The sequence below is a fragment of the Halichoerus grypus genome, chromosome 3, assembly GCF_964656455.1.
Source record: "Halichoerus grypus chromosome 3, mHalGry1.hap1.1, whole genome shotgun sequence".
Lineage (NCBI taxonomy): Eukaryota > Metazoa > Chordata > Mammalia > Carnivora > Phocidae > Halichoerus > Halichoerus grypus.
In genome coordinates, this window is record NC_135714.1 from 118755045 (window position 1) to 118781830 (window position 26786).

Genomic DNA, 26786 nt, shown 5'->3' on the forward strand with positions numbered 1-26786 from the left:
GGGAGCCCGATGCGGGGCTCGATCCCAGGACCCTGAGATCATGACCTGAGCCAAAGGCAGACGCTTAACGACTGAGCCACCCAGGCGCCCCAATATATGCTCTTTAAAAAAATATAAAAATAAATAAAAATAAGGAGAAATTGACCGTATCTCCAGCCGCACCAGTGTCTCTCTGTGTCGCCTGCTTTGGACCTCGTTCCTCACGTTTGGTCGAAAATGGACCCCAACTGCTCCTGCTCCATCCGGGGCTCCTGCACCTGCGAAGCGGGCAAGTGCACCCCTGCAAGTAGAGCTGCTGGTCCTGCTGCCCCGTGGGCTGTGCCACGCGTGCCCAGGGCTGCATCTGCCAAGGAGGCATCCGGCAAGTGCAGCTGCTGTGCCTGATGTGGGCGAGAGCCCGTTCCAGATGGAAATAGAGCGACGTGTACAAACCTGCAGTTTTAAAACATTTTTTTATATTACCCTGTTTGCTACATTCCTGTTTCTATGAAATATGTGAATTATAATAAAAGTTGGTGACCTAAAAAAAAATAATAAAATCCTTTGCTTTATGTACTTATCTTTTAAAGAATAAGATATGGGCTTTTTATTCTGAGCTAGTCGCCATGTTTTAATTTTAATCATAAGAAAGAATATTTGGTTCATAAATAGGAGGCAGGGAATACTAATAATTTCACATGGCATCATTGGACCTTGCCTTCCACAAGTAAGACCATGAAATACCTTTGGATGTTATAATGCAGGAATAAAGAGGAAATCTGATGGTTCCCTGAGGCCACGCAGGATAAGAGATTAAAATCTAATTTCTGGTCATGGACTACTACAAAAGTTTGAGTGTCCATTACTGAGTCAAAGAAAACGGGGAAAGGTTTTTGAAATTTGGTTTTATATTTGTAGCTGTGTAAGTCTGTCCTCCAAGAAGTAGATGCCAAGAAGTAAATTAACTGTGAAACCTGAAACGGCCACCCCACAGTCTACAGTAACCTGATTTACTGTTCCACTGTCTTCATTAGCATAACTTTACTATTGCAGGAGACTCTTGCCCAGGCAAATGACTTTATTGTTCATTCCAGAACTTGTTTGAAAGATCATCAACTCTTTAATAGAAAGCATCAACATTTTTCCTACCAACACTCTTCTGACTCCCAGCCTCCTAATCCTTCCCTTGCCGTTTCCCCCAATCCTAAATCACTGTCATGTCACAATTTGTACCTATTCGCCTCATTGAGAGACCTGCCTTAAACCAAACTTCAAAATCTCCCTAAAAACAGGCCTCGCCCTTCCCCCTTTGAGACACAATAACGCTCTCTTGAGGTGGTAATTCTCCTGTGCACCAGTGAGCAATAAACTCAGTTTTATCTTGTCGATGATATTTGGGAACTGGCATTTAATACATGCAAAAGATTTGTTAGGGCAAGTTCTGTGAAGGAAATGGGAAAGACCTGGAGGAGGCTGAGAGAGCTGCCATCCTGAAGAAGGTCTGAGGCAGGATACAGGGAAAGCGGGAAGGGAAGAAAGGAAGAAGGAACATTAGGTGGCAATGCAGTTCTCAGAGAATTTGGTAAGGCCAGTGTGGGGTTACCGAGCCAAATTCAATTACTCCTCAAAGTAGTCCTACATTTTGCAGGAACCCGACTGCCTTGGTGCCCCTGGGGGGCTCAGTGCACATCAGCTGCGCTGTGGGAAGCAAGACCCCAGCGGTGATGGGGGTCAGAGCAATCATACCTTTGCAGTCACCGTGGATGTAAGAAGACACATTCTCCTGACTCAGGATGCCTGATGATTCCCGCCTCTGAAAAGACAACTTACAAAAAGTGTGACCTTCTGAGAAAAAGCACATAATGAATGAAAAAACTCCAAAGGAGTCTAACATAGATTTTTGAGTGAATATAGTAACTATAAAAAATTTAGTCAAAGCAATTGGGATTTTTTCTGCATTTTAAAATATGCTCAAAATAATGTTATTAAATTCAGTTTATTGGGGTGCCTGGGTGGCTCAGTCGGTTGAGTGTCTGACTCTTGATCTGGGCTCAGGTCTTGACCTCTCAGGGTTGTAAGTTCAAGCCCTGCGCTGGGCTCCATGTTGGGTGTGGAGCCTACTTAAAAATCAATAAATTCAGTTTACTAATTCAGTTATTAAAAACTAAAGAATAACTTATAGTGATAGAACTTGAGAGTCCTTATTACTTTGTTTCATTTTGTTTGACTACTCATCAACTGATATATTTCCAGTCTTTGACAGTGCTATGTACTGAATTGTGTCCCTCAAAATTCATATGCTGAAGCCCTAACCCCCAACGTGACTGCATTTGGAGATAAAGCCTTTAGGAAGGTAATTAAGGTTAAATTGATGAAGGATAGTTGGAAGGCGGGCAGGCAGGGACAAGGGGCCCCTACCCTAGGAGGAAATCACCTGTAAAAGGATTTTACACATGGAAGGAGCCCTCCACCCTTTCCCATATGATAAATAGGTGACAAAAATCTGATCGGATGACATGCGCAAGGAAGGTTAATCAGATTAAAACATTGGGCCAACAAGCCCATAAAAACCCCTAGACTTAGAAACTCTGGTGGCAACCCCCTCTCTCCTTGGGAACTTTGTACTATTACTTTGCTATCGCTCAATAAACCTTGCTTTGCTATCCACCACTGTCTGGCCTACCTCTTTATTCTTTGAAGCGGCATGACCAAGAACTGCGGGCACCGACAGAGAAAAAAATCCTGTAACAAAATGAGGTCATAAAGGTAGTGCCCTAATCCAAAAAGACTGGTGGCCTTACAAGAAAAAGAGAGGACGCCTGGCTGGCTCAGTTGATAGAGCATGTGACTCTTGATCTTGGGGTTGTGAGTTTGAGGCCCATGTTGGGCATACAGATTACTTGAAAAAAAAAAAAAAGAGGAAGGGAGATTTCCCTTGCCCTCCAGCTTGCAAGTGTGGTCTTTTAATGTGGCTTTGCTTCAGACAGGGGATGTTAATAGAGAAACTAACAGAACTGCTGGGCAAACAGTAGCACTAAGCAGAAAGTCTCAATAGTAGAAAAACTACAATGTCTCTTATGTTTAGTGGGCACCTTCTCCTCAACTTCTATTTTGAGGTTGCTCCAATCTTAAGAGAAATGTTCCAATCTTAAGAGAAAAAGAAAACTCCTGTGGTGCTTTATCCCATTGTTTTTCCTATTAGGTCTCCTGCCTTCTGGTCCCATTAATCCCATTAATCAGTGCAATCCGATTTCCTCCACCACGACCACGCCTACCTGCCACTATTCACAGTGAGCTGAAGAGCCGCCTTCTGTCAAATTCAAAGGATTCAGTCCCCACCTTGATCTCTTGGGTGCATTCATCACTGCTACACCCTTCTAGAAACTTTCTGTCCCCTTACTTCTAAGACACCACTCTCTCCTTGTTCTCTGACTAGGTCTCATGTCTCTCTCCCTTCTACCAATCCTTAAAGGTACATGTTTCACAGGGAATTTTCTTTCTTTTTTTTTTTTTAAGACTGTATTTATTTATCTGTCAGAGAGAGAGAGCACAAGCAGGGAGAGCTGCAGGCAGAGGGAGAAGCAAGCTCCCCGATGAGCAAGGAGCCCGATGGAGACCTGATCCCAGGACCCTGGGATCATGACCTGAGCTGAAGGCAGACGCTTCACAGACTGAGCCACCCAGGCGTCCCACTTCACAGGGATTTCATCCTTAGTGCTTTTCCTATCTCACTCAAAAGTCTTTTTGTGGGTGACCTCACTATCCATGGCTTCAACTCCGGAGCTCTTAAGAGTGTTTGGCCCTGACCCTGCTATGAACTCCTAGTCCATAGTTTTTATTTGTCTACAAAGTGACTCCACGTGGGTGTTCCATGAGCGCATCACAATTACGTGTTCTGACCTTAACTCAGTGTTAAAAGCCGCATTTCCACCTGTTTTCCTTATTTGGTACTGTTATCCACCAGTCACCCAAGTCATACCTAGACTCTGTCCTCTCCTCCCACGACCTTTAGATTTAATCTGTCATTCAACCCTGTGGTTTCTGTCTCCTTCATAGTTCTTAAACCCTACTCTTTTCCACCATCACTGCCCCCAATTTATTTGCTGAGAGAGGAAGAGAGATGTACATCAGAATCACCTGTGTGGTTAAATAAATAAATAAATAAATAAGCATTCTTGCCCTGCCCCTCCCCCCGAGATTCCAAACCAGCATATGCTCTTCCTTACCTGCCCTGTTCTGATTCTTCCCCAGCCTCCAGTCCATCTTCCACACTGCTGACAGAATGATCTCTCAAAAACGGAACCTTAATAGTGCAAACTATCTGCTTATTTTTTCAGAGGTTCTTCAGAACCTTCAGGATAAAATCCAAACTCTTCTGAAAACCCTTCACACTTTGGTTCTTGCCCACAGCCTTCCACCTCATCTCTTGCCACTCCCTTAAGGGCACCCTGCACTCAAGCCTTATCAAAGTGTGGTACTTTCTGTTCCTGGAGCATCCCTCCTTTCTTTGCCGTGCTGTTCTCAGTGGATATCACCCCTCATCCCTTCCTGCTTAGAAGTCACCTTGTTCCAAAAGCCTTTCCTGTCTTCTCCAGGCAATTAGGCATTGTCTGTGTTTCCACAGTATCTTGTTCATATCACGATTCTATATTTATTATCGGATAATTATATGTGTTTATACAATGTCTCACCACTAGCCTGTGAACAGACTGTTCAGTTCATTATTGTATGCCCTAACGTAGAGCCTGGCACATAATATGTACTCAATAAATGTTTGCTGAATGAATTTTTGAAGTAAGTGTTTTTTCTTATGTTATGTTAGTCACCATACATTACATCATTAGTTTTTGATGTAGTGTTCCACTATTCATTGTTTGCATATAACACCCAGTGCTCCATTCAGTACATGCCCTCTTTAATACCCATCACCAGGCTAACCCATCCTCCCACCCCCAAAGTTTTATGTTTTTCTGATTGCTTAAAGTATACAGTGTTTAATATGTCATAAAAATAATACTACTGACCCATTCTCAGGATAGAATTGTCCTTTGAAATCCTTTTAATGATGACCGTTTATATTTGAACAGTACTTTTAACTTTTCAAAGCACTTATCCCCCAACACTGTATTTTGAGTATTTCCTTACATAGGGGAAAAAAAAGTGAACACCCCCATACCCATCACCTAAATTCTAATTCGACGTTTTGTTATCTTTGCAAAACACTTTTTATGAGCTAATTTTATTATCACCCTTTATTTCATGTAATGACTAAAGTATGATTCTATGTTTTATAGTTAAGGAACCTGACACCAAGAGAGCTTAATGACTTGCTAAGGAGATTATCTCCTGGAGTTGTGATCAGCTTGTGCCAGCTGACTTATCCATGCCCTCTGGGTATTGGATATATAACCAGGGTCTGAAAAATATTTTGAATATCCTTGCTAATGAAAAGCTTCCAATTCCACAAGATAAGAGAAGCAGCAAAATCATGGGAAACCCACCAAGAAAACATTTCTAGCTCATAAGTCATCCAAAGAGGAATCCAGTCTTGGGTCGCCCTCCCCCTCACTCCACTTTCATTCTGGTTAGTCATTTCCTACCCGATGGGAGATGTTTCTTCCATCCATTCTTTTCCAGTACCAGATACAGATCTAGAATATCTTTCATCTCAGCTGCTCTACTTTCTCCTGCCTTTTCATTTGCCAGAGGCACATGACCTCCAATTAAAACACGACCCTAGTCATCTTTGTGTAGCTCACAAAACTTTATAACAAGTCACGTTTCCTACCAAATTAAGTCTGGTATAATCTCTGCCATCCACACTATAACCTATCTAAGTATCTGTCTTCTTACTCCTTAGCTTCCATCCTACATAACTAAGAGTTGTTGTTTTTCCAAGCATGCCCAGGGTTTTATTTCCTTTCTTCATGTATAAATCACCACCACTCCCCTCCCAAATTCCACATGTGTTAAATTCTAGACCTCCTACTCATGGCCCAACTCAAATGCCAATTCCAATAAACCTTCAAGAATCCTCAAGCCTGGGTTGTTTTTTTTTTTTTCCCCTCTAAACATTTATTTTATTTCAAATTTTATCTTTTTTGGATCTTGTGGTACTTAGTTTAATCTACCCTGTAGATCTTTAGGGTCTGATTTCTCTTGCTACCTTCTGCCCCCTTTGCCTGAGTATAACACCACTGAAGAAAGGACATTTTCATATCCATCATGGCCCTCGCACACAGTCGGTGCTTTATATGCTTAATTTCATTTAACGCAACATATGTTTCCGAAGGGATGGGGGCGGATGCCCTTTTCTGTATTCACACTTACACTCACACGCACACACGGACGTGGTCTTCCACCTGGACACACACGTGTCCCCAGGGCCACAGCCCTGAATGGTCTCGGGACTCTCAGCCTGTGGGCGCTTCCATTCCAGCCAGCGGAAGGGGAGGCTCCATTTCTTTAAAACCCTCTAACAGATACTTGCTACCTTAGACCTCCCACAGCTTCCACCCTACAAAAAACTTAAGATCTCCTTCCTGTCGAAATAGGATTACCCCGAGTCCGGGAACCCCAGCCTCGTCGCGCCAGGGTCCGGTTCCACGGGTCCCCCCTCCTGGTCTCGCTTGGTCGCGCCCGCTTTGTCAGCGCGCTGCGCTCGCCGGTTACCCTCCAGCTCTCGCTAGCCCGCGGCAGACAGCGCCGCTGCTGCCACAGCTGCCACAGCTGCTGTTGCTCGCGCGTCTCCCTCTCGGACTCCCCTGCCCGAGACTGCCCCTAGGCCTGGGCCGGGCGACGAGGACCCTGAGAGCATCCGCTCGGACGGCCCCCGAGAGTCTGTTCGGTTCGCCGGCTTCGACCTCGGCCAGGCTCCGCTCCTCCGGCGCGTGAGGGGCCTCGGTGGTTGCGGCGGCGGCGCCCGGCATGTATCAGAGCCCGCGGCGGCTCTGCTCCGCCCTGCTGCAGAGAGACGCGTCCGGCCTGCGCCGCTTGCCCACCCCCGGGCTGCGCCGCCAGTCGCCTCCGCCGGCGGCCGCCCCCCGGCCTGCGTCCCCCCGGCTCCTGGCGGCGGCCTCAGCGGCCTCAGCGGCCTCGGGCGCCGCGCGGTCGTGTTCCCGAACAGGTGAGTGCACGGTGCCGGGCGGAGAACGCCGCGGCTGCCCGCGCCGCCGCCACCTGGAGACGGCGCGGAATGAATGGGAAGTCCCGGGCTGCTGGGGTGTGGGGTCAGGCCGGGAAGCGGGTCCTCCTCCTCCTCCTCTTTCCGCTTTCCCTTTCCCCTACCTGTCCTGGGGCTTGCATCGCGTTCAGTAAGAACTGGAACACTCTTCAGGGTCCCGTTTGATCCCTGGGTGCGGTGCCTTCGGCATTTCGCGTTCCTGACTTAACGCTGTCCCTGCCCCTTCCAAGGCCGCAAATTAACTTGTGTCTGTTTTATGGAAATTTTGTGTAAAAAAAAGTCACCTAAAGTGATATTTTTTGATCATGTAGCTTTTGTATGATTTAGATGTTACGAATTTTTTTTAAGTCATGTTACTCGTATAGTAACACACTTTGACTTGTTTTACATTTATTTGGATTTTTTTCGGAGCCTTCCACTGTTACTACTTGGTCAATCTGTGTCCTGTATACCTGGGTTAAGATCTTGTAAAGGTGATGCCTTTCGCTTGTCAAGAGCCAATTTTATATATCACATACCCTGGACTTTCCCTTTTTTGCTACCTCCGTTTCTGCCTGAGGACACATTACCGTGTCCACAAATTATTACAAATTAATGATTTGTAAATGAGAAATGAAGGTTCTCTTTCAAAACTGGCAATTCATCACACTAAAAGTGCATTTTGGCTGTGCTCAAGTTAGGTTATTGCTGTTCAAGACATTCGTCTGACCATCCTACATTATAAATAACTACATTTTGTTCAGAAAGTTTTGGATTAATTAGGACAAATTGAACAGTAGAAGGAACAATGTGGCTTTAATGAAAGTGATAATCTAAAAGTGATTGAGTTAGAACTAAGACTTTAAACTCTTCTCAGATTATTATTGGTGGGTGGTTAGGCTAAGACGTACTTTTAAAATTAGGGTGGCTCACCTGGTTACTTAGACTCTAAACTCCATATTCTTTTTTTTTAAGATTTATTTATTTATTTATTTATTTATTTGACAGAGAGACACAGTGAGAGAGGGAACACAAGCAGGGGGAGTGGGGGAGGGAGAAGCAGGCTTTCCTCCGAGAAGGGAGCCCGATGCGGGGCTCGATCCCAGGACCCTGGGACCATGACCTGAGCGGAAGGCAGACGCTTAAGGGCTGAGCCACCCAGGCGCCCCTAAACTCCATATTCTTTAGAAAGGGTGGACTTGACAGTCCTATTCAGGTTTTTTGGCTTTTTGGTTTTTATTCTGCGATGAACACATTCATTACATGAAATGACACTGTTCCTATTCCCAGGATTTCTTTTCCCCCCCCGCCCCAGCTTTATAGGAATTTGGCACATTGTGAAATAGCTGTTAGAATGGGTGCCACCTAGTAACTGTTAGTGTTCTTTCTTGCTGGAAATTTTCAACAGGTCGTTGTTAGGTTTGAGGTGGGAGAAGTAAAAAAGAAAACCAGTTCGTGTCTCCTCCTGTACCAGCTCATATCTCAAGAGTCCCTCAGGCCAAGGTAGTCAGTAGGTACATCTTGGGAACATAGATAGCTTGTATAACACAGATGGCAGATAACTGTGCTGAGGAAGAAAGGTCAGGTTAGATAGAGCATTTGGAATGTTAGGCTTTTGACACAGAAAGGTGTTTAATGAACTTTTTAAAAGTCTCTGAAAACCCTAGTTTTACAAATAAAGAAATTGAAAGACTTTTATGGTACTTAAACTTAGTTACTACAAAATCTAGGCAATTTTCCTTTTTCCTGCAGTTTTAGCTTCAGCTGATTGTTAGAAGAAACATGTGAATATGTTCATTCGCTTATTGCTTGATCTTCATTGAAGAAGTTTTTGCAGAATGCCTCACACACTGTAGGTGCTTTATTATAGGAGGTAAAAGAATGTGAGCCTTAGTCTGCCTTTACAAAGTTTACTCCCTAACAAGAGAGAAGAGCTTGCACAAAAAATAACTGTTTAATGAAATGAAACACCTTTTCTTCTCCTACAGTTAAAGTTTGCACATGGCACAAGGGTGCTGGAGATTGGGAAGTCCCTTTCAGCAAAGGTGATCTTTTTAGCCTTCAAGAAATGGTTGATATTTGAGCTCAGCCTTGAAACATGGTTAGGATTGAAAGAAATTAAAACATTTTATTTGGGAAAAGGCAGGAGCAGAAAGAGAAAAGCATGAAGCATGGATGCAGCAGGGTGAGAGAAGAAACTGTAAAATGTTTTCCAAAGACCCTCAGAACCAGCATTAGGTGCTTTTAAAAATGCAGATTAATGGATCCTGCTATAGACCTATTAATAGACTTGTTATTGGGCGCCTGGGTGGCTCAGTTGGTTAAGCGTCTGCCTTCGGCTCAGGTCATGATCCTGGAGTCCTGGGATCGAGTTCCGCATCGGGCTCCTGGCTCCGCGGGGAGCCTGCTTCTCCCTCCGACCCTATCCCCTCTCATGCTGTTTCTCTCTCTCTCTCAAATAAATAAATAAATAAAATCTTTAAAAAAAAAAAATAGACTTGTTATAGGTGGGCCCTAGATTCCAGATTATTCTTACATGTTCCAAAGTTTAGACATCTGGCAAGAGATGTCATCAGGTAGCTAAAAGCTACTCTTCCGTCCAAGAGAGTCTGTTGAGAGGCTGGGAGTAGGTAATGAGTCCCGACCCTTGACTGCATTTGATAATCATTTCCTTCCTGACTTATGCCCCTTGGCAATCAGAGGTTACTGGAAAGATGAGTACGGTCATCAAATCCTAGGTTATTAGAATTTAAAGGGGAACTTGGAGACAGTCTCAGTGTTTTGCTCTCTTTTCTCACACAAGGACAGCACCCCCATAAAGAAGCAGCAATTGCCACAGTTACTGTACTAGATGAAATGCAGTCAGCAGTCATCTGTGGGGTTTTTTTAAAGATTTTATTTATTTATTTGACAGAGACAGAGATAGCAAGAGCAGGAACTCAAACAGCGGGAGTGGGAGAGGGAGAAGCAGGCTTCCCCCCGAGGAGGGAGCCGGATGTGCTACTCCATCCCAGGACCCTGGGATCATGACCTGAGCCAAAGGCAGACGCTTAAGGACTGAGCCACCCAGGCGCCCTCATCTGTGGGTTTTTAAGTGCTGTCTTCCCGATCCCTCCTCCTCATATAATTAAGAGTTGGCTGAATTACTGTTCACCACCACTGGAACATGTTGCTTTATTCTTGGTACAATTTTAAAAGCAAATACCAGCTAATTTCAGGAGGCGGCTTTATTTAGTATGTCCCTTAACTCTGAGTAAGCTGTTTATGAGAGAGAAGAAATGGGAAAGCTTATAATTATCAAGCTTCTACAGAATAAATTGCTTTCCTTGTGGGAGAACTAAGGTATCATTTTCCTGTAGCATTCAGTGCTAAGAGTTTAAGTAGTAAGCTATTGGGGGCGTTTGAGTTAGTAACCATGGCTTCAGAATCACATTCAACACACTTAAAATATATGAACATTTGTAAATCATTTAATCTTGCTTGCTGTCTCAACACTGGACTTTACCTAGAAAAAATAAAAATTTGTATCATTCAATCCACAAGTGTTATTGAACACAGTACACTTAAAAGGTCACACATTGCATCACATGACTAAGTGCGGCAGGAATTGAGAAGAAAGAGAAATCAGTGTGGCTGGATTCATTGGAAAAAACTGCTTTGAATAGGTAAAAGGAGGGTATATCCATGGAAGGGAGCACGGTGGATGACAGGAGGGAGAGGAGACCACGTGAGAAGGTGGCAGGTATGGGAGCGGTGATGAACACCATTAGAAAAAGAGGTACTTCCAGAATCTGGGACACTTGTTAAAATACAGGTTTCTTGTCTTTCACCTATGTACTTGAATCAGTTACTACCGGGAGAAGCCTGGTTAAGTTGTATATTTAACAAGTGCCCCAGGTGATTCTTCCTAGAAAACTTGGGGGAGTATTTTATAAGTTCCACTCCTCTTTCCAAAGGTATTTATTTCTGGGAAGTTTGGGAGAGGATTCTGGAAGAGTGTTAAAGTCTTTGAGCTTGGGCCCCAATGCAGTTTAGGAGGCCTCTGAGCAAGAACATTTACCTGAACAAAAGCAGGCTTTATGAAAGGGAAGGAGTTGGTGTATTTATGAAAGTTCAGTGAGGAAAACTTGAGACTGACACTGTACTGGATGTGGATGGGTGTAGTTGTACAACTTCGGGAGTGGGGAGGTGGGTAAATATAATGCCATGTAGGTTTCGATGATGTCTACCAATGAAGGAGTGAGGCAATTATTTTCTGATTTCTTGGAAGGAGGAAGTGAGGAAGCATCTGTATTTGCTTAAATTCTAATCAGGATTCATATACTTGAATAAATACTGAGAAATTCAAAGATGATGTGCACGGGTATTTGGCTTCATACTAAACTCACTTGTACTTTCATGAAAAGCAGTTAAAAAACATTTTGGATTTATTGTTAGAATAGGCAAAAACCGGGGCACCTGGGTAGCTCAGTCAGTTAAGTGTCTGCCTCTTGGGTTTCGGCTCAGGTCATGATCTCAGAGACATATGATCGAACCCCCTCCCCCACCCGCCATTGGACTCCTAGCTCAGCATGGGGTCTGCTTGAGATTCTCTGCTTCTCCCTCTGCCCCTCCCTCCCACTTGCTAGCTTGTAACCACTCCTCTCTTTCTCTAAAATAAATAAATCTTAAAAAAAAAGAATAGGCAAAACCAGCCTTCCCACAAGAAGGAGTAAGACCTCAAGTGGATAATTTTAGTTGTCCACTTGTCTCCATGTGGTGTCAAAGCAACACTTAACATAGTTCTGTGTCAGGGATATGGGCAGGAGTGCTCAGGGGAAAGAGGGATAAAGAAAATTATTACTGTCATATTTGAATGCCCCCCCCAAAAAATACTTTTTTTTGCTTCCAGTATCAACAAATGCCTGGGCCCACTCAGATCTTCTGAATTTTAACATGGGGACTGAGCATCTGGTGATTCTGATGTACAGTGCAGACAGCCAGCCACTTACTGACCACACATACAGGTGGACAGCCAGCCAGTGAGATCTGTTTTACTAAATGCACAGAAGCCTGCTAGAAGTTTCTCACCAATGCATTGATTCCCATGCCCCCAAAAGTTAGATTCTGCTATTGGATTATGAGGGATTGTGCAGAAAGGAAAATTTTTATATATGTATATGTGTAATACATATATATGTATATGTACACTTACTTCTTTTTTTGAGAGAGCTCGGGAAGCGGGTTGCAGAAGGAGAGAGAATCTCAAGCAGGCTCCACTCCCAGCTCAGAGCCCAGGGCTCAATCTAAGGACCCTGAGATCATGACCTGAGCCAAAATCAAGAGTCAGATGCTTAACGGACTGAGCCACCTAGGCACCCCGAAAGGAAAATTTTAAAGCCAGTTTTATTCCATCTTCAGAATTGGAGTAGTATGAGAAGTCCACCAAAGTAAAAGTTACAGTAAGACAAAATTACAGTAAAGAATTGTTGCAGTAGGATGTCCAGGGAGTCCTTTAATTTTGTCCTCCTGCTCCCACTGTCTTCCTTTCCTCCAGCCCTTTGAGCTTCCAGTCCTTGAGCAGGTCCATTACCAGTCTGCAGATACACTTGTGTCAGGGTACAAAGTAAATTAGTTTGCAGATTTTAAAGATACCTTGAATATAATAGTTTTATATTTCCTTTTTATGTTTTGCTGTCATAGGTATCAACCATTATTGAGGGACTGCTGAAAGAAGTTTCTTTCAAATCTTATAGGTCAAATAGTTTTGCTGAGACGTATTCGGGAATTAGTTTCTCTTTCAGATGGTTCATCATTCTGAATTTTATTTGGAAAAAAGTCATGATGATTTTTTCAATTAAGTTTTTAGAAAATTATAGGAGTAACACATGCCCATTAATAAAAATCTTTTGGATAATTTTATCAACTCTGTCATCTCTTATTCTCATGTTCTTAAACTCCTGTTAGACAGATGGCCATGTGGATCTATCCTCTGTGTCTCTTCTCTCATTTTTTAATGTCTTTATCTCCTCTCCATTTTGTGAGTTTTTCTATTTCTATTTTGCAGTCATTTTAAAGTCTAGACATTTTCTAGTTCTCTGTGCCTTTTTTGATAGAATCCTATTCTTGTTTTGTGTCCATATTACTTTCCTGTAGCTTTATTTATTTGTCAGAAGAGAGGGAGCACAAGCAGGAGGAGTGGCAGGTAGAGGGAGAAGCAGGCTCCCCCTGAGCAGGGACCTGGAACCGGATGTGGGGCGGATGCTGGCTTAATCCCAGGACCTAGGAATCAAGACCTGAGCCAAAGGCAGATGCTTGACCGACTGAGCCACCCAGGCGTCCCTCTTCTGTAGCTTTAAAGATATGTAGATATGTATGCCTGTTTCTCCCACAGGCCTCTCGTAAAGGGGAGAACAGTTTATGTGTTCTGTAAGTGGGAGGGTTATGTGGTGGGTGGACAGGTAGGCTTCCCTAGGAGGGAGCAGGCTGGAGACCTCCACCTTTGCCAAAGCTAGGAAGACTTCTTTCTGTTTGCTAATTTAACTCCTCACTCTACTTGTTAAATATTCTTGAGGTCAGAGTTAGACTTTGATCTGGTCTGCTTTTCTTTCTTTTTCTTTCTCTCTCTCTTTCAGGTATTTATTTATTTATTTAGTCATCTCTACACCCAACGTAGGGCTCAAACTTACAGCCACGAGATCAAGAGTCTCATGCTCTTCTGACTGAGCCAGCCAGGTGCCCCCGGTCTGCTTTTCCTTTAGATCTGTCACCCTTGGTAGCCCTTCCAAGGCATATATCCCACTTTTCTTTGAAGCATTCTCTGGTTCTATCCCACAGGCAGAAGCCACCCTTGCTGGCGTCTGTCTGAGAGGGGTAGTAGGGTAACTAGCACAGCTGTTTCAGAAGTCAGAGTTGAATGAATTACCCTAACAATTGCCCCTCAGCTTCTCCTGCCCTTTTTCTTTGTTGACTCAGCTTGGAGTTTCTTCAGAGCTCCCTTGGGAAGAACCGTATTTAATGGACCTTTGGTAACTTGTACTGCATTTTCCTCCACTCTGATTTCTCTGCTAATGCAAACCTCTCGGTTTCTACCCTCCTGGAGTTCTTCCAAATTTTTGGCCCATTGATGGCGTCCTTTCTTGTCTTCCCATATTATTGTTTCATTCTTTTTAAAAATTTGAATACACATACTTTATTCCTGAAAGCTCTTAGGAAGGAGAGAGTGAATGTATGTTCTACTTCATACCTGCTGACCTATTGAGTGTAACATACCGATTACCATTTTTTTAAATTATTTGTTTCAATTTCCATTTTAAAAATGAGTGGTAGGAATAGAGATTTTATTTTATTTTATTTTTTTAAGATTTTATTTATTTATTTGCCAGAGAGAGAGAGAGAGTGTGAGAGCACAAGCAGGGGGAGTGGCAGGCAGAGGGAGAAGCAGGCTTCCCGCTGAGCAGGGAGCCCGATGCGGGACTCGATCCCAGGACCCTGGGACCACGACCAGAGCCGAAGGCAGACGCCCAACTGACTGAGCCACCCAGGCATCCCAGGAATAGAGATTTTAAAGCTGTTAACAATTTCACTTCAGATTGTGAAAGATGATTCTTTTCCTGCATGTGCCTTAATTATTCAAGGCAGGCCATGGAAATTTATATGTGAAAATTGTTTTCCCCTATTTCAAGTGACTGAAAATCTTCCATTGGTTTTGTGAAATGTATACAAAGTGGCTGTAAAATTTCATTTCAGTATAATCTAGGACAGCAAACTTCTGCTGTAAAGTAGGAAGTATTTTAGGCTTTGTGGGCCATACATCTGTGTCACACCTACTCAACTCTGCCATTGTAGTGTGGAAGCAGCCCTAGACAGTACATAAGCTTATGGACCCTGAAATTTGAATTTCATATAGTTTTCCCATGTCATGAAATATTATGATTTTTTTTTTCAAACGTTAAAAAATATGCAAGATTACCAGCAGCACAAAACTGGGTGCCGGCTAGATGCAGCTCATGGGCTGTAGTTGGTGGACTCCTGATCACAAGGGAAAAAGTCTGTAGTATCAGCAGATTTTTTTCCTTTTAGCTTTCATGTTTCCATTCATAACCGTAAAAATGGACCATTTTCTTGGGCATCATGTAGTAACACAGACTTAATGTCTTAGTGGAGAGCAGTTGTCCCACCAGATTCTGTCAGTTTCTACCTTTTCACATTTCACTTCAGAGCATTATGCTAGAAAAACCCAGTTTGTAGAAATGGTTGGTCAACCAACAGTTGAGCACCAATTAAAACAGTTAACCTAAGCTTTGATTGTGGAGGGATTTCTTTTTCCTTAGTGATATTTTCTAGATGAATCTGGCATGACTGAAGGTATGGCTCAGCCTGGAAACCATTTTGGCATTCTTGTTTAGTGTGTGACTGCTGCCTAGTGAAGAAAGGTCGTTTGGATTGTCACACTGTGTCTAGGTGTTTGTATTTTTAGACACGTTAGGTTGAGAGTCATGACCTTCACTTGGTATCTCTAATAAGGCCACGCAGGTTGTTGCACTGCTTTGTACACTTTGTGCCATGCCAGCGTGTGTGCCGTGTTGGCAGTGACGTTGGCAGATGGAGAAGGTGGAATTCGACCTCTGTTTATTCCTGTGTGTGCCCTGGCAAGGCACCACTGCAGTTGTCCTGACTGTCAGTCCTGCCGGAGATGCTGATGAGCAACAGTCCAAGGTGCAGGTGACTTTTCTCCGAGGCCAGACCCCTCAGTAGTTGTGCAATCTTGAAAAACTGTGTACTCATCTCTTAACCTCAGTATCTGTTTCTGTCAAATGATGACTGCAGTACCTACTTGACGGATTGTTGGAAAGAGTAATGAGAATACCTGGAAGCAGTATGGCATGTGCCTTGCTCTCTGGTGTTAACAAACAGCCTTCTCTTTAAACCCAGAAAGTGAACTTCGCTAACTAGAATAGAATAGCTAACATTTAACTGACCACTTAGGATTACTAGGTATATCTAGTTTAACTCAATCCTCGCAGTAACCTGGAGAAGTAAATTAGAGTGATCCCCAGATGTAGAAACTGAGGCACAAAAAAGGTGAATAACTTGTTCAGGATCTTATTAGTAAAAGGAGGAGCTGGGATTTGACTCAAGCCAGCCTAACTTGAGTCCTTGGGTTGAAGACTGTTTTTGCTTCTGCTGAACTGTAGCCTGATGTTACTGAAAAAAGTTGAGGCTTTGGCCATAGGACTTTCACGTACTAACATACTTGATAGCTAAGTGCTCTGTGCATGCCTGTCACATTTAATCCGTGATGCTCAATAACAAATTTGAAGACTGGACACTGACTAAAATATTTAATCCTCACCAGAAAATGGTATCTTCCTAAATTGGCACTTAGAATCCAGGATCCAGGAATTAATGTACTTCACGTCCACAGTCATATACAAAATTTGAAGGTGCTTATGTGCATTTACCAGGTGGACCTGCATACTAACGCAGAGCGAGGGCTGGCCCCAACTGCAGTCTCACAAAATTCTAGAAAGATAGTTACTTTTCATAGTGACTCAGGACAAGTCACTTAAACTTCTGAATCTCAGTGTCTTCATCTGTGAAAGAGCCGAGGAGTTCTTGGGAGTAACAGATATCACAAGTAAAAGTGCTCAGCATACCATGAAGTGCTCTACTCTACCAGTGTAAGGCGGTTCCCCTGTCAGTGTTTAATGACAGGTTCCTTGGCACTTTGCTGTCTCTTGGCATCATTTCTTTCTTATTTATTTATTTAATTCCAGTATGGTCAGCACACAGTGTTAGAGTAAAGTTTCAGCATCTTTTATCAACATTTTTAAAGGTACCGGGGTAGGTATTTGAGGAAATGGTAAACAAGGTAGACACAGTCCCTGTCCTCTTGGAACTTACAGTCTAATAAGTAAAGGACAGGGTTTGTAGTTCAAATGTCAAGGACAACTTAAAGAGAAGCAGGCCAGGTGGAAGGAAGAGAGAGCCACTAGGGCTTGATTCATAAAGCTGTGCAGGCAGGGAAGCTAAAAATCTTTATTTATTCAGTAAATATTAAATAAATATACCTCATACCCAGCATCCAAGCTGGTTATGTTGCTTATCTTGTGGGTATTACCACTCATTTGTCTTGAAGGTGGCTACATTTATTCAGGGGCTCTAAGAAGCCTAATGAAAATTTGCTTGCTACAATGATGTAAACTTTCTGAGGTGGTTCAACACATGGCCAGTAGATGGCAGCAAAGGATTGCTGTTTCCATGATGCCTTCCTGTGACGTCTGTCGTTTACAGTTTTTGTGCGCTTTGAGGTTTCCTTGGGCCGAGGTTGGTCAGCTCCAGCAGCTTCCCAGGTGTGTATGCAGATTATCCTGGTTTTTGTTTAGTTTTTGGTGTCTAATCAGCGTTTTTTGGCCAAGCCACAGTTTCAGGAGACCAAGCTCAAACTAATCGTGAGAGAAATTCACAGACTGAATTGTTTGGGCAAACTCCAGTGTATGCAAGTGCTGGGTGACTAGAGACACGTTATGTGGAGATGTCTTTCTGGTATGATTTCTAAGTGCTCTTAGGACTGCTTGGAATGGTAGGCCCAGTCAGCTTGGGACTCAAATGTTAGGATTCTCGTCCAGCCTTCTGATTATTGGTGTGAAAGTGTTTCATTAAACCCTGATCATTTCCCTCTGACGGTTGGCACTCTTAGGAACTTATATTGTGGTCTGCCTATTGCTTCAGAAGTATGTATAATTGGTGATATAAAGAGGAAACATGTATTCTATATTTTAGTGATTCGCCCACTTTTGCTCTGTTTTCTAGGAAAGAGATGACTAAACGGGGGGATTTTACATACTACTACTGTATTTCAGGAATCTAAATCTCAATTCTCTGGCAAATCTTTAAAGGCTATTATGAGGGAGGGAAGAGTTATTTGTTCCTATAAAGTAAAATAGCAGTGAGGTATTAATGTAAGGAGTGAAGGCATCCAGTTCTAAATGGAAATGGAAATATGCTTATAGAAAGAAGAAAAGGCAGGGGATTGGAGTGGTATTGTTAAATCATAGCTAGGCATAAGAAATAAAGCTATTTTGATCTGCCTATTGTCTGTATAAATTATATAATGTGTATCACACTGAGGATGACGGCTGATACTTTTCCTAGTAAAATGCTGAGGAAAGAAATGAACTTTGGGGGGAAAATACAGTATGGGGTCAAATCAAAAATACCCATATCCAAATACATGTAAAATCGTCCTAGAAGCCAGTATGAGTGCCGAATAAAGTTTAACAGAGGTTTTGTCAAGATTTTGTACTTTTCAATATCTTAATTACCATGGGGATGAATTATTTGTGCTGTCTCGCCTGAGAAAATTGGCTTTGGGTGTTGAGCTATTCTGAACCGTGGACGATTTTTTTCAAAGCTCCATATAGCAACCCCTTTTACGGCATAAACCTTAATTAAGTAGGATGGCTTGAAGTCTGGGAATCGGACATGTATTTATGTGTGGAAAGAATTTTTTTAAATTGGTTCATACTCTAAAAGAAAAAATGTTTTTTTTTTCAAGCCTTCTGATTTTTTTTAGTACTCAAAAAAGCTTCATTTTTTTATTTAGCTTTCTGACTCTGTGCTTGGGCTTTCAACACTTTCACAACGATTTTCTGCTCCTCGATACGGAAAGCACGCTTGATCCTGTCACAAACACTTAGCACACATGGAACCACCATAGGCCCTGCTGACGTGTTTTTTCGTTTTGGGCAACCTCATAAGGACTTTAGGTTATTTTTTTTAAAACGGGTGAGAAACAATGAGAATGGTTACTAAGTTACTTCCTCATTGTAAAAAGGGCATAGTAAGAGTAGCTGCCTCCTAGGATTTGTAATGAGATTTAATAGAAAATGCAGCCAAAACAGGCAGAATTTGTAAATGGTGCATGTTAAGTTCAGTAATCCTTAGCTGTCACTGGCATCATTTTTAGGATGGGTGGGAGAGGGAAGAAGGGTGCCCCATAATCTTTGCTTTCTTTTGTTTTCAAATTTACATAGCCTTACTACACTTAAGTCCTTACGTGGGTCTAAGCCTTGGTTGGCACTGTTTCAAGTACAAAAATAATATGTGTAGTCTTTAGTGTTCACTTTTACTTAATTCCCTAGCTTGGGATTTTGCACTTGTTTTGACATGATGGCTATATGATACCAGAAAGTTTTGGAAAATACAGTCTTGAGAAATAACTAAGTAAGCTCGTATGTTCTTGGGACTAGAAGCAGAAAAGAAAAACTGAATGCGTGGGAAGAAAATGTATTGGGACTTCCCCAAATCCTTTCTGATTCCTCTGGTTTCATGACTTTATTGAAAAGAGTATTTTTGAAGTGTAGAAAAATCTAGGTTGGATATCAGAAATAAAAGACAGAAGTAAGGGAAGAGTATCCCTGATTCGGGGATAGTTGTCTCCGGAGCAGCATGGAGATAGCTTTACAGCAGTGACCTCCCAGCTTCTGTGGTTGTACGCTCTGCCGGTTTAAAACAAATGTAGGTATGTGCTCTGTGTTCGTATGAATCATATACTTGTCTGCTTCCAATCTGTTGTTTGTCTTGTCTTTTTTTTTTTTTTTAGATAAAAAAGTTCTCATTTTCTTTCCAGGGGATTGCCTTATTTCATGTCCCCCAGAACAGGATGTCCACACTTAAAAGATGGTTGATCTGGAATAGAAATTCTCACTTTTTACTCTCTGGATCCTTTCACATTCTTAAAAAATTTTGAGGACCCAAAGAACTTTTTGTTTATGTGAGTTATGTATTCATATGCATATCGATAGATATGTTAGAAAGTAGAACATTTAGTATAATAAAATCAATATTAACATAAATAACATTTTTATGGAAAAGTAGCTATATTTTCCAAAACAAAAAGAAATTAGTTAAAAGAATGGCATTGTTTTACATTTTTGGAAATCTCTTGAAGTCTGGCTTAATAGGAGACTGCTAGGATTCTCATACCTGCTTCTACATTCAATATGTTGTGATATGTTGTTTTGGTTAAAGTCTTTGAAGAAAATCCAGTCTCTCACAGTTAATGTAGTTGGAAAAAAGTTATTTTAACAGCGTTTTTAGATCATTGTGAATATACTTTGTGGTAGATTCTATGTTACTAGTTATTTGCAACATGGAATCTGGTGCCGTATCAATGAACTTTTTGTATTCTGTGACTTATTTAAAATCAGTTGATTTGTATGGTATTTTGAACGGATTTTTTACCCATGAATGATTTTGTATTGGTCATTTGGAAAATGTTGGTTAACTGGGCTATGCAGATCTTTCAAATATTATACAATATCAAAAAACAGCATTAGTTAATAATACTACCCATCTTGTCAGAAGTCTTTAAGGTATTGGGAACCTGTCCTGCTCCTGATGGCAGATAAAAGTTTTCCAAAGTTTTCCCTTGAAAACTTTTATCATTGACACAAAAATGGTCTTGTTTTCCTTAAAGTGACAGGCTCACTTAATACATTTTAGTGAAAATACCTTGATATTCTTCCGTATCTGATTAACTACAGTTTGTCAGGTTTACCTTTGGGCAAAAATGGTGTTCCATGAAAAAAAGGGCCTAGTTCATTTTGCAACCCTTGTGCTTTTCTATAAGATGTTGTATTTTGGTATGCAGCAAAAGTGCTTTATGTGTATCTTCCATTGTCACATATTAAAAAGACATGTCGGGATGCCTGGGTGGCTCAGTTGGTTAAGCGACTGCCTTCAGCTCAGGTCATGATCCTGGAATCCCGGGATCCAGTCCCACATCGGGCTCCCTGCTCGGCAGGGAGTCTGCTTCTCCCTCTGCCTCTGTCTCTCTCTCTCTCTCTGTCTCTCATGAATAAATAAATAAACTCTTTAAAAAAAAAAAAAAAGACATGTCATTAAGGTTCCAGATTTAACAAAAATACTAATTCCTCATTAAGGACATTTTTAGGTAAAACTGACTTTTTTAAAACTGAGCGTGTGTGCTGGTGGTGAACACTGTGGCTACTTGTGGGTCTGATGGTAGTGCCTGATTCGTGCTAAGGCAGCGGCAGTTTTAACACGTTTGTGGGTACAACAGAGAGCAAACACGGTAAAAAAGGAAAGTGGTGTCTTAGTATTATTATGAAAGTAGTTTTGGCCGTGCATACCTCTGAAAGGGTCTCAAACATCCCCAAGGGTCTCTATCTATACTCTCGGAAAACTGCTACTAGAACAGTTTCATTAGTGGGTTGTAAACTCAATTTCAGTGGGTCAAGACCAGCATTTTTAAAAAATGAAAGGGAATACCGTAGAAGTAGCACATACGTACTGTAGAAAAAATAATTATTTTGTGAAACCCATCAGAGATGCCACGGGTGTGTACTGAGTTGGGAATGTTGGCTTTGTCACGTGAATTTTTACGTTGACTGGCTTAAAATATGTCTCTTACAAGTTATACATATAAGTATATAAATATTCATGTGCATTTATTCTGTATGTTCACACAGTAACATGTGAAATGACATTTTTAACTTAAAGTGTTCATCACCGCAGAAATGCAGTATCTGCTGAGGAGTGATTAGACAAGGCATGAGGACCACCTTGGGCCAAAAATAAATAAATAAACCCAAGCAAAATTCCTAGGTGTAATGGTTTTATAAAAAATGTTTTCGGGACGCCTGGGTGGCTCAGTCAGTTAATAAGCATCATGATCTTGGGGTCCTGGGATTGAGGGCCGCATCGGAAGCGGGGAGTCTGCTTCTCCCTCTCCCTGCCGCTCCCCCTGCTTATGCTCGCGCTCTCTCTGGCAAATAAATAAATAAAATATTTTTAAAAAGTTTTAGACTCATGTCTTTATTTTTATCCTCACAATAATCCTGGACATATAAAGATATAAGATATATGTTTGTGGCATGGGAAAAAAGCAGGTAGATGGCAGAGACAACTAAATGGTTAGCTAATGGCAGACAGCACGTGGAAAACCAGTCCTACAATACACATATCTGTAATTACCTCTGTATCTATGTATTTGTGTGTGTAGTAAGTGAAACGTGAATTCATCCTGATATCTCTGACTCTAGCTCAAGACCACATGATTCATCCTAGCCTTTTTTCCTTGCCTATCTGTAACTTCATTCTCTGTCAGTGAGAAATATGGCTTGCACCATCTACTGTCCATTCACTTGTTCAACCCCAGTATGTTGTGAGGCAGTTTGGGAATTGTTAACACCTACTACCCCTGTGAGAAACTTTACTAACTACATACAGTTCCTTTAGTCTTGAGCTGGATAGTTTCCATTAAAACGCTGTTTTCCAAAATTACTCAGGTCACAGCTCCTTTTTTAATGAACCCCTTTTGTGAGATTGCCATACATTTGTTAGATTCATTTGTTAGATTCAAAATCTGCACTCCGTTTTAAGATGATTCCATCTTCTGATGTTTTAAATTTGTACACGTTAAAGTTCATTCTTTTTGATGGGCAGCTGTATGGATTTTGACAAATGCATAGGGTGTGTATCTACCACCCTAGTACTGTACAGAGCAGTTCCATCACCCTCAATTCCCCTAGTCAGCCACTGCTCCCCCGCAACCCCCATCCTCTGGCAGCTACCAATCCGTATAGTTTTGCCTTTTCCAGAGTGTCATATGAACAAAACCATTTAATATGTAAGTTTTAGGGTCTGGCTTTGTTCACTTACAAAATGCATTTGAGATTCATCCATGTTGCCTGGGTGTATCTTGCAAATCAACAGCTTGTTCCTTTTCTTTGCTGGATACTGTTTCATTATAAGGATGTACTATAGTTGTTTATCCATTCACAAGGTGAGGGCCTTTCTCGATTGCTTCCAATTTGGGGTGATTATTAAAACTGCTTCTTAACATTTGTGTACATATTTTTTGCATGAACATAAGTTTTCCGTTCACTGAGGTAAAATACCTATGGGCATGAGTTTTGAGCCATATGGTAAGTCTATGTTTAATTTGTAAAAACCTGCCAAACTGTCTTCCAGAGGAGCTGTACATGGGAAGCAATAAATGGCAGTTTGTGAAGGAGTGGTATTTCATATTTCAGTGTTTGATAGACACACCAGTAAAGCCATCAGGGCCTGGGCTTGATAATGCAGTATCTTTGCTGCCCTAGTTGAAATACTCCCATAGAGCTCGAGGGGCTGGGGGGATGAGCTCTGGTGCAGGAATGACACAGATTACACAGTTCTTAGCTGAAATTCACTAGCTTCTGTGAATAAAAGCTTCTCTTTGCTATATGCCTTTGGTCTATATCCAGAGGATTGGAATGGTTGGTTTTGACAGTTCTGTTCAGGTTTATAGTGCTTTTGGGGAGAGGATTTGTGGGCTTCCTCATGCCTATCATGTCCAGGGTTTCCTGCTTCAGTGGTTTTCCCTCTATTGTGTCACCCCCACTAGCAAACGAACATATATAATAGCCTCCAAAAATTCTCTTGCCTCCATCTCTAGCCACAACTCCATTTCTCTCCTCTTTCAGGGCAAAATTTCCTCAAATTACTTCTCTGCTCTGTCCTATTTCCTCTTTTCCCCACAACTCCACCAAAAATTGGAAATCACTATTGTTAAAGCCACTTAAGTCTTCCATGTTGCTAAATCCAGATGGTCTGTCTGTATTTTTCTTGAACTATCAGTAGCATTTGACACAGAAGATAACTACAACTACTTCAAGGATGAAACACTTTCTTTACTTTGTTCCCAGGAAGATCATGCTCCCTTTCTTCTTTTCCAACTTCTCTGGCATGCCATCCTCAAGATTTTCACCACATCTTCCCCAATTTGCCCCAGAGCTCAGTCCTTTGACCTGTTTTCTCTCTTAACTCACTTTAGTCTCAAGTGTCCACTAACTTCTCCCAAACATTTATTTCCAGTTTGCTGCTCTCTCCTAAGCCTCAGTCATATCTAATTACCAAACTCCTATTTTCTGCCAACCCCATCAAATCTTCCTAGCCGGTACTTGCAACTTTCATCTTTCTAATTGCTCTGCTGGCAACCTTTGGGACCTTTTTGGTTATTCTTTCTCTCTCAAACCATATCCAGGTTATCACTAAAACTTATTGGCTCCAATTAGAATTTTTCCAGAATCCAGCCACTTTAACTGCTATCACTAGTCAGAGCTACCACTGTCTTTTGCCTGGATGATTATTAATTGTCCTCTAATGGGTTTTCTCTGTCTGCCCTTAGTTCCCTACAGTGTAATGTTTTGGGGGTTTTTTTTTAAAGATTTTATCTGACAGCGTGCACCCGCAAGCAGAGGGAGCAACAGAGGGAGAGGGCGAAACGGGCTCCCCACCGAGCAGGGAGCCCGATGTGGGACTCATCCCAGGACCCTGGGATCCTGATCTGAGCTGAAAGCAGATGCTTAACGAAATGAGCCACCCAGGCGTCCCCAGTGAGATTTTTTTTTTTTAATGTAAATCAGATTCTTACTCCTGCTTAACATTCTCCAGTGGCTTCCCATATCAGATAAAAGCTCAAGTCCTTAGAATGGACTACAATGGGCTATATAATCTGCCCCCCTGTCCTCACTGCCTCCCTGACCTCATCGTTTTATTCCGTGTGTTGCTATTTATCAGCCTTGCCAAGCATGTTCCTTTCTCAGGGCCTTTGCATTTGCTGTTCTTCTGTCCAGAATGTTCTTCCATTGTGTCTACATTAAGACTTCAGATTTATTTCCTTACCACCTTCAGGTCTCTGCTCAAATTCCATCTTTTAGTGAGACCTCCTTGGGCATCCCACGTAAATCAGCAACTCCCCACCCGCTAGCATTCCCTATTTCCTCTTCCTCCTTTATTTTTCTCCATAGCACTTTTCACCATATGACCATCGTCTTGTATTTCCCCACTGCAGTGTAAGCTTAGAGGACAGAGGACAGAGATCTTAGTCTGTTTGTTCACTGATCTACCTCCAGTGGGATAGAGTACTAGTCTGGTGTCCAGTGTGCGTATGTGCGTTTGGGAGAGAGAGGCAAGAAATTATGGTGGCTACCTGTCTATGATGGACCAAGTAAGTGGTTTACTCAGGAATTAAAGCTCCATATTTTAAGTCTTATTTTTTTACAGTCTTTCTGATTATTGTTACCTGTCCTGATTGTTTTAACCCTTACTATACCCTACACCCTAGTAAGCACTCAGTTTTTCTCTCATTAGTTGATGTGTATTAATCTTTCCCCAAATACTTGGTAACTTCTCGAGAGAGAAGATAACATGTATCTTACTGGTATGAAGTGCCCTTTTCAAAGCTCAGAGAATAGGGAAATAAGGATGTAAAATCGGGCGCCTGGGTGGCTCAGTCGTTAAGCGTCTGCCTTCGGCTCAGGTCATGATCCCGGGGTCCTGGGATCGAGTCCCGCATTGGGCTCCCTGCTTGGCGGGAAGCCTGCTTCTCCCTCTCCCACTCCCACTCCCCCTGCTTGTGTTCCTGCTCTCACTATCTTTCTCTCTGTCAAATAAATAAAATCTTTAAAAAAAAAAGGATGTAAAATCAACATACTGCTGGTAAATTATCCCCCAGGACTGTGGGATTAGATTATGAAGATTAAAGTTTTGCCCCAGACCACACCCAAGAGAGTGAAAGGTAGAGGTGATTCAATTGCAGAGTGTGCTGTGAGGACACAGCCTGACACATAGGGGGCCCTCGAGTGTGCAGGAGAAGGTGGACTGGTAGAGACATCTTTCAGAATCATCTGGCTCTCTCCTAATTCAGACTCACTATACAACAGGTTAATTTGTTAATCAGCTTCCTAGGTACTTTAGTATTAGAAGGCATGTGCTATGTCACTTTGTTACTCCATAACTTGATACTCACATTTGCATTAGTCCACCTTAGGGACCAGTCCTTTAGTTCCTGTAAGATCTAAGCAACAGAGACAGGACTGTAATAAATACTCCTTAATAATATCCCTCTACCTAGTCTCTTATTTGAAACTGAGCCTAATGACATCTTTCTCAGGTAAATGAATCTGCAGTGAAATAAGAACAAAAGGTCTGTGCTAGTAAAACTTTTTTTTTAAGATTTTTTTTTTATTAATTTATTTGAGAGAGAGAATGAACGGGGGAGGGTCAGAGGGAGAAGCAGACTCCCCGCTGAGCAGGGAGCCCGATGCGGGACTCGATCCTGGGACTCCGGGATCATGACCTGAGCCGAAGGCAGCCGCTTAACCAACTGAGCCACCCAGGCGCCCCATGTGCTAGTAAAACTTTTTTAAAGGCTATTTTCAGTGCATTCCATACCTAAGTACAGTTGACTCTGGAACAACATAGGGAGGGTGGGGGAACCAAACCCCTGCACAGTAAAAAATTTGCATGTAAGATTTGACTCCCCCAAAACTTTACTAATAGCCTGCTGTTGACCGGAAGCCTTACTGATAACATACACAGTTGATTAGCACATATTTTGTATGCTATTTGTATATTGTATTCGTATAATACAGCTAGCTAAAGAAAAGAAGGTGCTATTAAGAAAATCATAAGAGAAAATACACTTAGTACTGTACTATAAAAAACCCACATATAATTGGATCACATGTTTAAGCCTGTGTTGTTCAGTTAGCTGTACTGTTAACACATGAAATTGTCCATCCTGGGTCTCAAATAGAGGAATGGTACGTGCAAGTTTTTTTTTTTTTTAATTTTGTCAGCGTGCACGAGA

The 26786-nt window shown here is 42.0% G+C and overlaps 1 protein-coding gene and 1 pseudogene across 1 annotated transcript in view; both read left to right on the plus strand.

Moving 5' to 3' along the window:
* The first annotated feature begins 216 nt into the window (after positions 1-216).
* Positions 217-384, plus strand: LOC118535378 (metallothionein-1E pseudogene; annotated as a pseudogene).
* A 6269-nt stretch (positions 385-6653) lies between these two features.
* NOCT (nocturnin) overlaps positions 6654-26786 on the plus strand; it is a 28816-nt gene continuing 8683 nt past the window's right edge. The window contains exon 1 of the mRNA XM_036091722.2: positions 6654-7105. Within this exon, the coding sequence (XP_035947615.1) occupies positions 6907-7105 (199 nt within the window). The 5' untranslated portion in view covers positions 6654-6906. The remainder of the gene's footprint in view (positions 7106-26786) is intronic.